General features: G+C 37.7%; 1 protein-coding gene across 5 annotated transcripts in view; it reads right to left on the bottom strand.

Moving 5' to 3' along the window:
* The window catches only part of dlgap1a (discs, large homolog-associated protein 1a), a 127,715-nt gene that overhangs the window by 38,028 nt on the left and 69,961 nt on the right, over positions 1-19,726 (bottom strand). For 3 of the 5 annotated variants that reach the window (XR_013821842.1, XM_079877049.1, XM_079877050.1), the window contains exons 3-4: positions 11,151-12,215; positions 3,654-3,865 (exon numbers count right to left, since the gene is read on the bottom strand). Coding sequence is in view for 4 of the 5 variants with exons in the window: in XM_079877049.1 (XP_079733175.1) it covers positions 3,654-3,865; positions 11,151-12,143 (1,205 nt within the window). In the remaining variant the exon portion in view is untranslated. The remainder of the gene's footprint in view (positions 1-3,653; positions 3,866-11,150; positions 12,216-19,726) is intronic. The other 2 variants (XM_079877051.1, XM_079877052.1) reach the window with 2 other exon arrangements.

The following is a 19,726-nucleotide window of genomic DNA, read 5'->3' as shown; positions in this document are numbered from 1 at the left end:
GGCACCTGGCCGGCAGGAATAATGGTGTTGTGTTAGTGTGGAGACGCTGACTGATTTCTCCGCTGAGGGAAGCATGTCTGACTGACCATCTAATCTCATACTCTTCAATGTGTCTGTGTGGATATCAGCTGCGGTCCTGCCCGTCAAGCTGTGTGCTAGGTGCCCCAAGTCATACGGCAGGTTGGTAATTAGCGCAGCGCTGTACCCGGGCTGATTAGCCACTCATTACTCAGCAGTAACAGAAAAGCCTGGTGACCTACATTAACAGGAGTCAGGTGCCTATGGGGAAGCAGGGCATGTAGGTACAACAGTCCAACCCAATCAATCTAATCTCAGAGCTGGACTAAACCAAAGTAAGAACAGAAAACCGTTCAGAGAATATTCAAAGGGCCCAATTTCAAGAAAATGTTTTGCTTAAAGTCCCCATGAAATCAAAATTGACCCTATTTACTTTGTTAGCGCATATTACTAGTCTTGTGGTGAACAATTAATCCGTGCAAGTAAATATAAATTTTTTTTTTTTTTTTTACCATGGTAATCTTTAATCAAAATCTGAAAAGTTACTTCCGGTCTGGAATGGAGTCTTTTTCTGATGACGTAGGTTTGACGGCTTGGTTTGAAAAAGCTTAACCACTCCCCTCAAACCGTTATTCTGCTATGAGTGCGAGATGGAGAGGAGGAGCGCTAGAGTAAAACCCTGCCCTCTGTTCAATATTCCGTTTCACTTGGAAATACGTCATAACACTGGAGAAAAGTCGTTTGCAACTTCCGGTTCACGGGGACTTTAAACTTTAAATTAAACTTAAAGGAGCTGTATGTAAGAAATGTATTTCAATTAATCATAAAATGGCCCTGATATGTCACTAGACATTAAGAAATCATGTTCATTTCAAATACTTATATCACTGACAAAAGTAGTACGGCCAGGATATTGTCATTTAAAAAGTGAAGTTGCAGCCCTCAACTGATGTTGATGTTGTCATCTTGTGTTTTGGCCTGAAGCGCCGCCCTCCATCTATCTACCAATCACGAAGTCAGTAGTGTTTCTGCATCCGGGTTGCCAGCTCTGCTCTAGTTACCACAGCTGCAGATTCAAACTGCAGCCTACGTTCCTGCTGGATCCTGCAGCCTATCTGGCAACCTCGAGTCAGGGGGAGGGGGAGGGGATACACCGCTCTATACAGTAATTTGAAAGTGATTGCAGTACCAGTTTTGGCCACAATCTTACATACAGCTCCTTTAATATCTCTAAAATCCAAAGTGGTAGTCATTTGATATTATTTCATTTATACAACAGTGAGTCTTTGACGTCCCTAATGGATTTTCAGTTTGAATCGCAGTTGTTATTAATTTGAAGGTGAATTATGTTCCAACTTAGAAGGCAAAAGCTTTTGTATGTATCGCATTTGTGTTCTTAGCAAAAGCTTTCTTAACAAAGCAATTTACTGCAAAAAAGAACAATACAAATACCAAAATATGGAATTTCATTGGATTCCATGTGCATTAAAGCACATTTTGCTCACTGGAAGAGTGAAAAGTTAAAAAACACCATCTGTTTTGGAACGTTTTTACTCCGTTAAGAAAAAAATATAATTAATTTTTCATGAGCAGCACAGGAAAAAGACAAAAGGCTGACAAAATGTACGTCTTATCATAAAAACCGCTGAAATAAATGAGAAACCGAAACAACAGAGATATACTGTAAGTTCCAGACAAATTAAGGGAAAAAAAAACTGTTTCCATTGCACCTCTCCATAGGGAGATGAGTGCAGCACAGTAGATAAAACAGACAGTTAATAAACTCATCCCTCTCTAAAGCTACATGGTAACAGATCTGCATGTTTGGCAGGTGTTTAAGGTGTTGACTACAGCTCTGGTATGCTTTGAAATGGCCATTGGACAGGCAGAGGATTCGAAGCTGTAATGGCCATCTGGATGACTATTGCGTGGCTAAAGCACAGTAAGTCTTCAAGAGATGCCAAGCTTTGGATCCTAAATCAGAACAACATGGTTAGAGCTGTTGCCAGCATTAAACACTTTGATGCTTACTTTTATTTCACTTCACTTGCAGTTCAAGTAATGCACAAATATGAGGGCTCTTAATTGTAGAACTCAATGGAATTAATTCATAAATCAACTGGCAAATCAATAATCAGTTCAAATAATATGAAAACTGTCATTATTTTATTGGAGGTGCTGGAAGGTTCATTTTACTGAATTTTACTTACCAATTTTTGATTCAAATTGGTTAAAAAACCAACACAGGATATCATCAATCTTTTACTTATTGCTTATTGTTGAATAGTATTTGTTAATAACCTTTTTGTCCCATCTCCACAAACCACTAGATTATGGCATCAGCCTTCAAGTGAAACATCCCCCAGGATGATGTCTTTGGATTCAGCAAGTGATTCACTCAACTAATCAATTCAACAATCCAACAATTTTCATTTGCGTGTTTTGATCCATAGAAAAACACTGGCCACTCCAAAACTGTCCAGAGTAGACCATGTTTTATCTCACCTAAACAATCCTTATGAGAATTATGTAAAATAAAAGGCGCAATTGAATTTATTTTCTTTAAAAAAATAAATAATAATAATTCAGCTCAGCACTTTTCTTAACATCCGCTTTTGATGATGCAAATGGAAATTTTGCTGAAACTTGACGCAATCGCAGACAGCAAAGAAAAGTTTTTCTGCGCTAATCTGATCTAATATTTAATTTTTTTTTAAATGTAGATTTATGTAGCAAATGAGAATCGATAAAATGAATGTCTATATTTTGAGACAAAGGCCTTGTTAATGATTTTTAGTTTTAACATTTTTTTAATAACAAAAGAATATTTAAAAGTATGGTATTTGGGGTAAAAGGCACCCCTTCGGTTGAGGCTAAAGGCACAATAATTAACAGGATAATAAATAGCTGGCTGACTTTTCCATTTGTTGACATGACATGGTTAGATTCAGATGGTAAATATCATATATTTATTATTAATATATTTAGAATGAAACCATCATATTTAAAAATACGATATTAATCATATCATGTAATCAAATATTTATTTGTTACTATTGTAGAACTTTATTAAATTATTATGGTATCTCATTCAATGCTTTCAGAATCTTTACTTTTTTAAATAATTTTGTTTCTGTATTTTCTAAACATTTTAATGACAGTATAGTTATTGAACAAAATTGTTATTTTTATTTATTTTATTTATTAAAATAAATCGAAAACAGTGCAAACTTGCCAACGTGCTTGTTTTGAACAAGTATTAACTTCAACATTATTAAAAACATTATTTTAGCAAAAGTATTTGTATCAATACTTTGTGCCTTTTGTTTTTTTAATGGGTCTAACATAATTATATGTTTCATAATAAGTAACATAACATAAGTAACGTAACATAATAAGTTTCAGTTCTAGTTATTTTAGTACTTCAATTTATTAAAATAAAATAAAATGAGAAATGATGCCTTGACAACTAGCTGAAACTAAAGTTTAAGACTATATTGAACGTATTATATTATTTCAACACATTTTTTATGGTTCTCATTTTAGTCAACGATAATAATCCAGATCAGTGCTGAACTTTTTCACTACAAATACTAATACATAGAATACCAGTGGATGTAAATCTTAGAACTTACTTTAGAGTAGTCATCTCTGTCAGTGATGGCTGGGTGGCTTTGAGGTAGCTGGCCCGTCGTGCCTGCATCTTGGGCGAGGGTTTAGGGCTGCCGTCCGAGTCTCCGCTGTCATCATCCGCCATGGCTTTCACGTAGCTGCCGCTGCGCATGCGTCTGCATGGGATATCCTCATCCTTCCCCAATGGAAAGCCCGACCACTCGTCTTGAGGGACCTGCGGGGTCAGAGGTGACACTGTGTCATTCACCTCTGCCAAAAGGTGCATGTCACCATCCAAACTTTCTCCTGTGTGCTCAACTCCACAAACCACCTATAGATATATGCGCGTGCACACACACTCACACACACACACTCTGATAGCCTCTTCCTCTCTTTGAGCCGGCAGAGATAATTAATGAGGCTGCCGGTGTGAGCTTGCATGATTACACTAACGACGCCTCCCTGGGTAGTTAAGCATCTGTCTCAGTGCAGCTCTCCCAGGGCAAACTCTCATCAATAGGACTCTCTGAAAGTATGAGAAGTTGGACTGCAGTTTTAAGAGAGCGGAACAACTCTGACTGACAAAAGAAAAAGGCATTCATTTTCAACCAATTGTTTTTTTTTTTAGGGTAATCAAATGCTAAATATCTAATGGTAATAAAACAGTGACGCATGCTAAGACTCTACTATATGAAAGCATGTCCTATGTGATAAAAAAAAAAAAAGCATTGTATTAAACCATGAAGTATGAAGTGTTCCAATTGTGTCAGAGCTGAAGTGGGCCAGGGGTTGAATGCAAATTAGATGTTAATAAGTACAATAAATAAATAAAATATATTTAAAAAGTAAATAAGTCAAGATTTATTTATTTAAATACACAGATAAAATAAAGAGAATAAAAAAATGATATAAATAAAGAGCAAAAACCAGAGGACATTCTTATGCACTATTAAAAACAAAGTGTCAAAAGTAAGTGTATAAAGTTGGTTCATAATAATTATAAACTCTTTATGCACAGTGACTCAGACTCAATTTCCATTATGACAACTAAACTGATCTTTTAATGATTCAAGTAAAAAAAGACTGCAACTCTACGTCAGCAGATGTATAACAGAAGCAGGATCTAATCTGGTTTCATTTTAGTTGCTTTATTTGATTACTTGTCCTCAAAGCAAGGGTGAACTCATTGTGAACTTAGTGTTACGCAAATACCAGCCAGTCTGTAATAAACGCAACTGTTCAGCACTTTGGTAATAGGCCCTTCATTATTGATATTATTATTATTATTAAATCAGTGCCAGAGTGACAGAATGCAAATAACTGCAAACTCATTCTAAGGCCATACAAAACTCATGCTAACAGAGAGCACTGCTGTGTTTTGAGCTGGTATGCTGCATGCGTCAGTCTGCATGGAGGTTCGTTTTAAGGTATGGAAAGAGATACTCGGCTGGCATCGAGAGAAAATCCCACTTTAAAGAATTTCACTGTGATTATATGAATCACCGCAGAGCTTGTGTTACTGGGGAAACGGCTGGCCTTGACGTCAGGAAGTGTATAAAAGGCAGTCAGAGGAAGAATGACTCCACTAACACCGGTTCTTTGCCCACACACAAACTCACAGACCCGACAAACACAAAAACTTCCTTCAAAGATACCACCAACACCCACACATGCCTTTCGTCAAGTCACATCTAATGAGTAGAAAATGAGGATAAATCCTGTTGAGCAGACCTGGGTACAGGGCTCAGTGTCCTCACAGCAGATTGGGCTTTGCTTGATCATTTCAAGGGATGAAAGACTGTGTCCCACATGAGAGCCTCCATTTCCTTTTATTAACAGAATTTCAGTTTATATCTTTAGCAGCTTATTCTAGCCTGATGTAGCACATTTTTAAAAGTGCAATAAGCAATGTTAGCTGTTCTGAAATTTTTGTTCTGGAACTACAAGGGCCACATGATTATAATCAGAATAACACTGAAATCGTGATATGAATTAGTGTGATAATCAATACATAAATTCATGCACCGCGTGTTTCAGAGTGAAATGCAGCACTGTGTTCTTTTACACATGTAACAGCTCATAAGCCATTGTTTTCAATGTCTCAGAGCACTTGGTTCACTCCATACAACACGTTTCCAAACTTGCATCGAGATTGTTGTCTATATATAGACAACAATCTCGATGCAAGTTTGGAAACGTGTTGTATTTAATAATAATACGTTAATACTACATATTATTTTACAGTGAAATATTACAATATACAACAATATTTGTTTAATATTTTTATTTAGTAATAGTAATAATATTATTAGTATAGGTCATACTAATTTATACAGGGCTGTATGTTAACTTTTTTTGCACATGATGCTACAGAGGTTGAAAGTTTGGTCGCACAGGCAACAATTGAAGGATCTAAGAGTTTTCAATTAAAAAATGTGTGTTTTACTTTAAGAAAGCAACCATATATTTTCCATTGTTTTTCCCTTGGTATAATAACACTTGTTGGAATTGTACTGGTCAGACGAAGTCAGAGCATTGAGTAGTGTAACATCTAGACAGTCTGATCATTGAAACATACGCATAAAAAAACTAATATTATTCAATAAACTCTGCTCCTTTTATTATCATCACTTCTTCTCCTGCTTCTGCTCTTCCCTGGCTTTCTCAGTTAAAAAAGACTTATATCTTCTGGCAGGGATTCAGCATCGAATCCAACATTTTGGCACAAGAATAAAACATCATCTCTGAAAATAATCAAAAGTAGTGCAGTTAAAAAAAAAAAAAAAAAAAAACTTTTTCAGACAAACTTTGTTTGCCAAAAAATGGCAACTCTTGTTTACATAGCCCAATATAACCAATCACAATCCAAGCAACATACATCCGCTTTGGTTGAGCACTTGAAAAGACAGCTTAATTTCCCTATAAATCATTAGAAAGGTCTAAAGTTTTATTATAAAATATTAATTAAGTAAATAAGCAATTTCTTAATTTTTATCAGGAAATCTTATGCATCCACTGGAGAAAAATGTATGGGTTCGCATATAATATGTTTACTTAAATTTTATTTTTAAAATAAGTAGTATTTTTCCTATTTTTACCCAATATAGGGTGTGAGCATTAGTGAGTACACATATGTAATGTTTGTTTCATTCATACTCATAGTCGGAGGGCGCCCACAAGTGAGACTCATAGAAGTCATAACATTTATGAAAATCGTTTCAGGAAATCCCTTATATGGACAAAAACATTCAGGTATCTGTAGCAGAATAAAAAGCAGATAGAGATGTTTTGTCTGATTTGTCTGAAACGTGAAGACAATAAGCATACGATTGGAACAATATATGGTTTATCTGTGTTCTTCTAGACATCTCGTGTATTTTCATAAGAATAAAGTATATTTATAATTAGGGCTGTCAAACGATTAATCGCGATTAATCGCATCCAAAATAAAAGTTTGTTTTTACATAATACATGTGTGTGTACGGTGTATAATTATTTTCTATATATAAATACACACACATGCATGTATATATTTAAGAAATATTTGCATGTATATACTGTGTATATATATATTTATATTATATATAATTTATATTATATATAAATATTTTATATATAAATAATACATTTTCTTAAATATATATAGGCATGTTTATATATAGAAAATAATTATACTCCGTACACAGACATAAATTATGTAAACAAACTTTTATTTTGGATGCGATTAATCATGATTAATCGTTTGACAGCCCTATTTATAATGCAATGCTAATCGACAGCCTTTATCATTATACGTAAAATACTATAAAATAATGTCTGTCTCATTCTGTGATATGAAGCCACGTCAGATCACAAAAGGAAGTTATTCCAAACACTCGACTGTATAAAAGCTTTGAAAAGTTCAGAAAGATGTTTGGCACGTGTTTTGACACAAATTTGCTTTTTCAAATGCACGTTTTATTAGTGATTCAAACTCACAGTGCTTGCGAGATGGACCAACATTTACTGTGAACCGATCGATCCACTCTGATCACAGTGCTGCGGCGCTTCACCATGAAACACGCTGTGCATATACTTATTTAATTAAAACTTTTATTAACCGCACTATGCCAAATCGCGATTTTGATTTCATTTTGGTTAATCGTGCAGCCCTCACACACAAACAAGCACACAAGCGCTCACTTCACTTCACTTCACTTCACACAAACAAGAGGCTCTGTATCACACACATGCAAAATTGTATCGCACACGTGGTACTGTGGTACATTTATTTATTACACAGACCTATTTTTTAGTAACCCATGCGCATTGTTACTGTACAGCCCACATATAAATCACACTTTTTTTGGTGTTCACTGCTCTCAAACCTTGAGCTCTTTAAAAAGAGCATTTTAATCGCCATCACAATTTTGTTTTATCAGAAAAATCCCAATTTGTTTTCCCTCACCAAAACATGCAGCCCTGCTAACCACCATCCTAAATAATACCGTTGATGAGACCATTATATTGAGAAGAGCAGCTAGCTGCATATCATATCAAATGTTGACAAACATGAGCAAAACCAAGGGCTGTTTTGATAGCACTATCGCACAGCTAACAACTGAATCTCAGCTTCCTGCTTACCATATATGGGCTTTCCCTGAATGCACAAAATGACTGAAAGGCAGAAAAGGCCTCAAAGTGTTCTGACTGTCAAGCCAAAGAATCTGACTGTGGAGAGATGTCACAGAAACAGGTGCCATTCTATAAAAATCGCGTATTGCTCTTTGAATATAATGATATAATGAAATGTAAAATTAAAAGAATTGTTAATTGAAAACCCTACACTGATTGATAACTATTGTAAATACTGGGGGCGAGTCCCTTTAAATGTCTATGTCCGTAAAAGACCTGCATTCATTTACTTCAATACAAAGCAAACATAAGAGCTCAGGAGCTAATGCGCACGCGCGCGCGCACACACACACACACACACACACAAAACCTCAAATTCAAAAACCATAAAACCCTAAATTTCTGTATGAAGTCCACAAAATCAACATAATTCTAACTTGACAAACTCGCTGAATGTCTACGAAAATCTTTCCACAGAACTTCAGAACAAGAACTGCACAGTGCAATGCCCTGTCACTCACGGTTACTATGGCAACTGGTGTCCAGATTTAGCCCTGAAGAAAGATGCCAATTATTCTTTGTATTGACAGAGCATGATAGAGAACATGTGTGACATCCTGCCAGCTCAATTTAGCCTCTGAATTAGTATGGGCTGCCCACGTGCAAACTCTGATTCACAGTCCGCTGCAGGTGGTCTTAAGATCTTTTCTAGTTCGCTCATTTAATGCATGTATAGCGTAACGGGTTACCTCATTTGTCTGTTCAATCAGACTTTGAGGACTATGAAGCCATACATACAGAAGGAATAGAAACAACTTCAAATAATATCAGATACACTGAGTTCCATCTCACCCCAACCTATATGTTATTTTTTTTTCTGATTTATATTTAGACTAATATTAATCATCATTCTAAAAACAGACACATGCCCTGTAAAGACAAAAGTACTGATGTAGCAATTACACAGAAACAAAATTTGAAAGTGCTTCCTCTCAAACAAACTAGAGTATATTTAAAGGGGTCATGAACTGGCTTTTTTTAATATTTTTTTTATATTGTTGTCTGAGGTCAACTTATGACGTTCGCTTGGTTTTTACATTAAAAATCATCAAAATGAATAAGTAATAGGCTATTTTCTACCCTGGTTTTGAGCCTAGCTACTGAAACGCTCGTTTTGTATGGGTGTGCCACATTGAACACTTGGAAGTAAACACCCACTGCTATGATTGGATAACAGTTTTGCATATTATAATGAGTTTCATTTAATGCGTGAGTTGGTGGGCGGGGCTAAACAGGCAGTGTTGAAGTAGGCGTTGATGATCTTCTGCAGAGGTGTTTATACCCTTTGACGTCATAGATTCCCACTTTGAAAAACCTGTCGTTCCCTGTGCCTGGTGTCAGTAAAAGCTTTTATTGGACTAACAAGGAAGTTTTCAGTTCTGAAACTTACGGGATATTCTTATAGTATGACGACCTCTTATATGTCAAAAGCTCAAGGAAAATTTGTTTTCTCAGTTCATCACCCCTTTAAGCAATATCATAAGAGTGCTGTTATACAGAGTATCAGCACAACAGATATTCTGTAGTATTCTTGTCCAATCAACCACTGTCATGAACAATTCACTTGCCTGTTGAGGACCCAAGGGCGTAGCCGTTTGTAATGCCTGACCAAACAAAACCATAATACCTATACTTTAATTTTAACTGAATTAAATTTAGGTTTTTTGCATTCCAGGTAAATATTTAATAAATTAATTTATTTGGACCAGGGTGGACAGACACTTCCTTTCCCAGAATGTATTATGTTTTGAATTTCTTTGAATTGCAGTTCAGTAAATTCTTCTTGTCATTCCAATTCAAATTCTAATTCAACTTCCTATGGTATGTGGTCAATTTAAATTCACACTCATGAATGGAAAGTGAGCAAATTCTTCAATTCTGAAAGTCTGCCGCACAGGTTATAAACTAAGTTAGAAGGTTATTCGGCTAGCAGTATGCTACGCTAGGACCTAATTGTTCACCAGTGGCCAGTTGCATAAACATACTGTAGCCACTATGTTAAGACTGTGTATTAAGGACTAGTCTGACCAGCCAGCAGTTAGTCAAGGGGTAATCCATCTTAATTTTATAATGCAAATTAGACCAATCTACTTTTTTGTGTAACTGACATCTTTAAACAGTTTATGCAACCACCCAGCAAGCACTTTTGCGTTTAAAATGTCTAATAGCCATCCAAACACAGCCCTGACGTCTAGGCTAAAACAAGGCAAAATTTGGCTACGCAGAGAATATGTCAAAGAAATGAAACCAAACACTGTTGACTTTGGTAACATGATGTAATATCATACATCAGGCAAATAATTTTTGGCAAAAATGTTGTTATTTTGGCAAATTCAAGGTTATTTTGGCTAGAAGTGGGTTACTCATAGCTGGACTATATCAGGTCTTTATTTAACCTAGACGGTGAAATGACAGCTATTGCTTGCTGGGAAGCCACAGATCTAATTGATGTATAAAGACTATTGTCCTCATATGGATCCACAAGAACACTGCTCATCCAGTCAGATCCATCCTATCCCACCACCTACATAGACACATACACACAAACACACAAATAGCCCAATAAAATAAGAACTTTCTGGAAAACATTAGTAAAAAATGTGATTTTCAGGTTTAGAGAGGGAAATAATACCAGTAAGAGATTGAATGGATCCAAACAGATGCTTGTCAGCTAAACAGAAAGTAAGGCAGCTAGTGGGTTGCACTTACTTCTCGGCAGAACTCAAATCAAAACTGGAGGCTCTCTCCAGTGGTGGAGGAGGAAGAAGAGGAGGGGTGGTGGAAAGGTGGAGGTGGGTTAGGCGAGCATGTGGGTGTAGGGGAGAATCGAAAGGCTTTTTGCATACCTGCAAGAATTGGCATGAGCGCTCCTGCTGACAAGCCTCTGCTTTCACTAGAGCCTTATCTACATTTACCGAGGCCTTCTGGTAGACTTGACGTGCTCTGCTCACCGTGAGAGAGGACGACCACGAGCTCTTCTTCACGAGCTGTGAGGCGTCCACGCTCAGCGGGATGCTTGTGCACGTCGAGCACTTGCCCAAATCGTTGTTGCTGCGGGAGTTTTTAAGCGCCTGGTCATTGATGGTGTTGTAGGCCTCCAGAAAGTACTGTGACTGCGACTTATCCGGGTGACGGCCCATGGTCATGACGCCTGGTGGTCCATGGTGAAACAGGCAGGCCTCGCGTTCCAAGTCATCCGAGCTCCAGTAGCCGGAAGGTGGCGTCCGGTTCTTGGGCTCGGCCGACTTGCAGCGCTCCCGGCTCTTGCTGCGCTTGCGGTGCCGGATAGCAGGGGGTTCTCCATCGGGGCTGGCCTTGCCTCCGTTGATGCTGCCCTTGCCGTGGCCATGACCGTGGTGTGGGCCCTCGAGCGAGTGGGACTTGGTGAAGAGCTTCTGAACGGAGTGCACCAGGTGCCGGATTCGGCCAGGGCTGTCGCTCCGTTGCTCCAAGGCTGCGGCGGCACGCTTGTACTGTAGTGTGTGATAGCCGTCCCGAGGCACTGGGAGTTGCCGGTCAAACTGATCCAACAGTGCAATGGGGAGACGCTGTTGGCCCTTGTTGGCTGGAACCCCTCCGCCGGTGTAAGGAACCACAGCAGTCTCATCCTTGAGCTCATGCTGAGAGCTGTAGTGTCGGCGGGGGAAGGTCCCATAAGGCACCACGCAGTCAGGCTGGTAGGGGCTTCTCTGGGAGTAGTAAGAATGGTCGGCTGGGTTGGGGCTGTCGATCTGGCTGATGAGGTAGGGCTTGTGGTCCAAGTGGTGACCCATGGAGTCAAAAGAGGTGTCACAGGTCACCAAGTGGTGGTGGCTGCGGCTGCTGGATAAGCCTTTCATCACAAAGATGGAATCATCCAGCGAGGGTTGGAGGCATCCACACGCAGTACGGCTCCAAAGTGACCTGATGGTCTGCAGGGAATACATAGAAAGACATAAACGTCCATGAGTACAATGGGGGAATCTTTTCATGTGTTTTGTTCTGTGGGTCAAGGACAGGTCTTTTTTTTTTTGTCCAGATCTATGAATTTATTCAGAAATTATTTAGAATTTTTATTTATTTATTTATAATATATCATTTGTTTAGATATAAAATCCATTTGTTTGTCAAATGAAATACATGTGTAGTGAGACCAAATTGCAGAACCACGCAGAAAAACAAAACAGGAAATTATATAGAGACCCCTGCAAACCCTCATGAATGTGTCAAGGTCAATGAGCAATCTTTAAAATGTTAGATCATTTTTTATGACAAGGCATGGTTAATTCAAATTCTAAAATGTGGTGCAAAAATACTTTTATTAACTTAATAAAACATTGAAAACATTCAGGTGTAAGAAAATGGTGTTACGTTTTTAAAAACATAAAACCAATATTAATACAAGACATGTTCTAAAGTTTTAAAAAAAAAGATTTTTCCTTTTCTTTATCTTTGATTCTTTTATTAGTCATTAACCCGCTATCAGCAAAAAACAGTTCAATAAATGGCCTTGTTCCTGTTTTATGCAAAGTAGAACCACAATCACTTTACATAAAACAATATGTACCCTAACCTAACCAACCAGAGCTGATCTGATCAAATACCCTGTTAGTTCAATGAACATCTGTGTCTGACATTACCGAGCAACAGTCAGGCTTTCAAAATACTTTTTGTCTGACAGTACTTGAAAGGATTATTCAAGGCTGAGAAGTCTTGACATACTTTTCTGTCCTTCTCAGAGGGAGGGGAAGAAAGCTAAAACTTAGATGATAGACAGACAATGTAAAAAGGAAAGTTGTACTGAGAATCACAATGAAGTTGCCTTTCAGCATATTCAAGAGGAACTGCATAGATCCTTTGGAGGTTGCCCGTGATTGCCTGTGATTGAACCGTTTCTTATTTCATATATATTAAAAATAATACACACACATTTTATTTTTGTTTTGAGAATGTTGATAAAACCAGGCAAAACAGCTCAATCGTTTATACAGTCAACCCAATGTGTTGACTAATCGCCAAACCAAACGACTTGAGTCTGTACAACCCCAAGCATACTTTTTTTTTTTTATCCCCATTCCCCACTCACAACTACATTCAGCTGTTCTCTGTCAGATTCAATAAGATCAGTGCGAGGTGAGCCTGATGGGACAGCAGGTAGCACTATGACTACTGGAGCACTAATTCAATGTTACGTGAAGCCTGATCATTACTCTTAGAACCACTGATTTGAGAAAATCGCGTTTTCTTTTTTATATTGATGTCTTTTCAGATGTAAGAGCTCTGGCTTTCATCAAGGCTCTTCTTGGAAAGCTCATACCCTGCAATTGCTTGCTATAAGTTCACAAAATCAAAGCCTGATAAAACAATCAGTTATCTATTGTACACACAAATTAGCTGGGATAAACCCCTTTGTCAGCTATGCGATGTAGCTGAATCACTCATGTGAACAACTTCGTCATTCCAATTTTGCTAAAAACTCTGGGCTTTTTGTAAGGCACCCAGCCAAATGTGGCTAACTGCAGATGGTGAGCATATCCTCATTCAGCCACACTAATTGCATGACGTTGTATATGAAGAAGAACATTTGTTCTGAGAGAGAGAGAGAGAGAGAGAGAGAGAGAGAGAGAGAGAGAGAGAGAGAGAGAGAGAGAGAGAGAGAGAGAGAGAGAGAGAGAGAGAGAGAGAGAGAGAGAGAGAGAGAGAGAGAGAGAGAGAGGCAGAAGAGCAGCAGAGATAGTGAGAGAGAACCAAGCCTGTTATTAGAGAGGTTATTATTGGGCCTTGTGACAGTCTAATGGGAGGGGGCTGTTGCAGCTAGGAGTGCAAATTTCACAGATCTCAAACAACTACATGCCACACACTCATATATTCTCTCTCTCTCTCTCTCTCTCACACACACACACACACACACACACACACACACACACACACACACACACACACACACACACACACACACACACACACACACACACACACACACACACACACACACACACACACACACACACACACACACACACACACACACACACAGGAAGAGAGGAGCTCATTTACACAAAATCTGTAGACAGACAATTGCAAAGCCACTGATTCAAACAGGTTCACACTGGCAGTGTGAATGTCCTTTACTCCAGCGTCATCCATCCAATTCACACTATCAACCACATCATCCACAGTCCATGGTCTGTACACAACTCTTTCTAGATACAAGAAAATATATATAAAAAGAACCTTATACAAAATGATATATATATATAGTCTATGACAAAAACAAAGCAGCAATATTGTGATATATTTTGACAATTTTAAATATTTATTTATTTATTTCTTCATTTATTTTTTTATTTATTTATTCTATTTTAATATATCTTAAAAAGTAATTTATATAATTTTCAGCAGCCATTACTCTACAGTCTTCAGAGTTAAATGATCCTTCAGAACACTCAAGAAACTCAAGATTTGGTGCTCAAGAAACAATATCATCATCAATGGTAAAAATGCAGTACATATAATAAAAATACAGTATATATTTATCACACATTTCTATATGAATAAATAATCTATTTTTAATTCAAAACGTTTTTTTTCATATTTTATTTATAATATCTAACCACAATTTTAATATTTAATCTCGGTCTATAATTATTGCACAAATTTTTACAGTAGAAGTGTGGGATGTGAATAGATATTGTTGTATTTAAAGGAGAACTCCGGTCAATTTTAACATTGAGCTCATTTTTTTGTACATTTGGAGTGCTGTCAGTACAGAGAACAACGTCAAAAATCGGTGTTGCCTTCACCTTGTTATCCTCTTTTTAAAATTTGCACCCTGTTGACTTCAATGGGGCAAGTGTTAAACCTGCTTTTAGTCTCTTAACATCCTTGATGTGTCATTACAAGTGCCCAGCCATGTGAGTGATTCCTTCAGAGTGAACACGGGTGAATCTGACTGCAGTAGATGTGAAAGATATTAATAAAAGTGATGTTAATTCAGCCAGCGCACATACCTGTATTTTCTTCCTGTTTTCGGTCGAAGTCCAAAGTAGTCGATTGCCGAGTTCACGCGCGTGATAATATGTGCGTGAACTCGACAATCGACTACTGTGGACTTCGACCGAAAACAGGAAGTAAATACAGGTATGTGCGCTGCCTGAATTAACATCACTTTTATTCATATCTTTCACATCTACTGCAGTCAGATTCACCCGTGTTCACTCTGAAGGAATCACTCACATGGCTGGGCACTTGTAATGACACAACAAGGATGTTAAGAGGCTAAAAGCAGGTTTAACACTTGCCCCATTGAAGTCAACAGGGTGCAAATTTTAAAAAGAGGATAACAAGGTGAAGGCAACACCGAATTTTGTCGTTGTTCTCTGTACTGACAGCACTCCAAATTTACAAAAAAATGAGCTCAATGTTAAAATTGACCGGAGTTCTTCTTTAAGTTAAGTGTGCATTAGAAATGTATTCCACAAAAAAAAAATAAAAAAAATTGAATGGTAAAAAACAAGCAGATTGCCAAAAAAGTGACATTTTTAAGCCAAGTGTTCTTCTTACCCCATAAGTCTTTGAGCTTCCAAAAGGCCACCTTAAAGAGCATCTGCTTTTATCTCAGAAACTCTGAATTCAGCACTCAGTTCTGACTCTGAGCATGATATCGATAATGAAACTAAACTAAGCATGGTGCTCAGTAAAACACTATTTTTTAGTGTGATACTAGAGTAGTGCGAGTGAATACATGTGTTAGGCTTGATGAGAAACAGCTCTCCAATTGGCAGTTATTAATCACCACAATTTCAAATCAACTTTGAAAATATTGAACTAATGTATTATATTTGCCGCAAACATTCACAGATAATAGGAAAGCACTTTGTGGACCATTCCATAATGCGTGCCCTCATTCTACTGTACATATAAAAATGAAATATTAATGACACACACATCTTAATAAAGCCATTCCCCTCAGTCATCTCTGGAAATACAACAAATGAGAAAAACTTAACAGCTCCTGTAGCTCACGTCCTGGAATTGTATTCCGTTTGCAAGGGAAATAGGTCATTGTGACAGGTGGAGTGTGGATTGGCCATGATGTGATTCCCTGTAAAAGCTTTCTAATGGAGACTAACACCTGCCACCCACCTTCTCCTCATGAATCCTACAATACCATTCATAAGACTGTGTGTCATGACACCAGTTTTGTCCCTCAGTGTTGTTTTTCCCCAGTGCAATGTAGTGTATACACAACACACACACACGTGTTGTGGTTTACGGGGACTCTTCATAGGCGTTATAGATTTTATACTGTATGAACTGTATATTCTACACTATCCCTACCACTAAACCTACTCATCACAGAAACATTTTGCCATTTTTTGAATTCCAAATGTGACACTGAAGACTGCTTTCCATAACAGGAATAAATTTCGTTTTAAAGTCTCCCTGTAGTCAATGATTTTATCCCTTAAAACTCACCATTGATCACCAAAATGACATATTCAAAGGTTTTTTTCCTGTGAATTTTTTTTATTTGTCATACCATAACAGCGAGTTCTGCTCTGGTGTAAATTTTAAGGATGGCATCAAGTTCAAACCAATTCAAGCCTGATTCAGACTTAAGAATAACAAACAAGAGGATTTGTCCAGAAGGGATTTCAACCATGGACTCACAGGATGTTTCAGAATGGTATGCGGGTTTTTTTTTTTACTTAGACATTTTAGATACAATGTTATACACCATTTAATCATGATATTTGTCGGAAAACCATGGCAATACAAACAGTAATCAATAACAAAACCATGGATAATTTTCCAAAGGTGAGCAGACTTACATCAACAATAATGTTGGCTAGCAGGCAAGTGGAGGTTAAGCTTTGCCCTTTGTTTACATCGTAGCATCAACATAGAACTTATAATTGGAACTGTTAATAGAAAACGCAACTAGAAATAATAAGACATACTTACAAGTAAGTGTATTGCAACAAAAAAGAATGCCATGGCACTTTGTTTCGCAACTCAGTGAATCACAATAATAATGTATTATGGAAAGCTTAGTTTAGTTTAATTTAGTTTAGTTTTTTATAAAGCACATTTCTACTGCATCAAGTGCAACCCAAAGTGCTGTACAAAGCCATCGATAAAACCAAACACAGAGAATACAAAACACAACAACATAAAATTAATATTCAGTTCTCTCCTGGGTCAGAGTCAAACGCCAAGCTATAAAAGTGCTTCTTCAAAGCGGTTTTAAAGAGGGCAAAGTGGGGACAGAGCGGATGGCAAGCGGCAAGTTATTCCATAACCTAGGACCGGCTATCGAAAAGGCGCGATCACCTTTTCGCTTGAGTCGGGACCGCGGTACCTGGAGCAATAATTTTTCTGCCGATCTCAGATTCTTTACTGGCTGGTGCGGAATAATAAGATCTGACAGATAGGAGGGCGCAAGACCATTTAAAATGTTAATAATTATTAACAGGGCCTTGAGGTCGATCCGAAATCTGATAGGTAGCCATTGAAGGGATGTTAGAATCGGGGTGATTCTGTCCCTCTTTCTCATACCGGTCAATAGTCTATTGAGACATGGAAACCTGATTCCATTGTGTTCTGTAGCATTATGAGTGGAACTCGTGCCGGAAAGTGTGTTGGGCCATATTTTTATGGGTGACAAAAACTATATTTGATTACTGCAGTCTTGCATGGCAAAATGTCCATCTGGCTTTTTTGTGAGTATTAATGAGAGAGGTTACACAGCATGAGTAATTAGTCTCTGAGGGAAAAGGGTCACCTCACAGTGGCTGAACAGATGGGAAAAAACATTAAAAAAATTATAAAAATATATATACTGTATTATATACTGTATTATATAGATATACATATACTTTTTATGGTAAACAGAAAAAAGAAAAAAGAGGCTTGATGTTTCATTATGCAAAATATAACATTTTTCATATGATTTTGGGATAAAATGTGATTTGCACATTATGTGATTTATCCATTACTGAAGCACTTAGCACTTATACTACAGAAAACAGTTTCAAGTATCTCGGTGTTGCTTTTAAATCACAGCTGACCCTGAGCTCTCGTACAGACAGCGATTGTGATAGAATGGGAGTACTATGATGGTGAATTAGTGTGTTTTTCCCCTGATTTAATTCTGTGGTTGTGGGCATCCACAAACGTATGGAGAGCCAACACTTTTTCCCACACTTTCCGAGCCACACCAGTGAGGAAACAATTACAACTTTGTATAAAAGTTGTACAACAGATAAAACGTTGTTGGGATAATTCCGTTCACATGGCTACACGGAAGCGATAAAAATTCTGTATTATAAATTTTAAGGCCAGACAAGTAGTTTTTTGAGGGTTGGTTTGTAAGGAAGGACTACACACCTCCGCACATATATATTTGAACGCATACCTATAGACTAAGCATACCTATAGACTAAACACGTAATACGCATGTGCACGCCATCAGCGTTCTCACAGGTTTGCGTTTTTGAAGTTTGCGCAGAGAGAACTTAAGGGTTTTCTGTTAGAACGGTGTCGTGTTAGCGACGGAAGTGAATCAATCAAAACTAAATTTAGCTGGACAATAACTTTATTCTAGAGCTGCTATAAAGCCAAAGCAATCTATGTTACTTTAATATCCTATTATCACAGTAAAGCTGCTTTGAAACAATTCATATTGTTAAAAGCGCTGACTTGACTTGACTATAAAACATTCAGACCAACATTCATAACATAAGTGTTCTTGACACAAAAAAAAAAACCTTGCTAGGAGAAATACAAAAGACCTATGAAGTACTACATGAATGTACAATGGGTCAAACGATGAACGAAAGCATGGTGCTAATGTGTCTCTCTGTTCTGCTTCAGGAGATGTTGTCCATCACCACTTCTCTCCTGAATTCCTGAGTCAAACCCCAGAAAGATCCATGACACCTGTCTGCCCCTTACCAGCCACTTTCATCTCCATCCACCCACCTCTCTATCCATCTATCCTGTCTATCCTTCTCTCTGTTCGGTCTTGAATGCCTATGGCCTTCAAAAACCACAACCCCACAGTGCTGTCAGCAGGAAACGAGAGCCTTGACTGTCCTCAATTTCTCATTTATCAGTTACAGACGGATGGAGGCTCACATACCAATATAGCTATGATCAACATGGACATACATTCTCATACACACTCAATATAGTGACACACACGTGACCATGCAGCCAATGATGAGCTGATAAAGTGCGATATTGATCCCGGTCTGGTGGTATACCCTTGGAGGCAGCATGATTGATAACATACCAAGGACCAGAATAATAGACTGAAATTTGACTTGTTCATAACACAATTATCTATCTGACATTTATACATTGTTTAAAGAAAACGGATTAGCCATGAGAACAAACGCATTAGTTATGATCAATAATAATGCAAGAACAAAACCCT

Source organism: Squalius cephalus, assembly GCF_949319135.1.
Source record: "Squalius cephalus genome assembly, chromosome: 7".
Classification (NCBI taxonomy): Eukaryota; Metazoa; Chordata; class Actinopteri; order Cypriniformes; family Leuciscidae; genus Squalius; species Squalius cephalus.
Note: the sequence above shows the minus strand (reverse complement) of the source record. Positions and strands in the feature narration are given on the sequence as shown.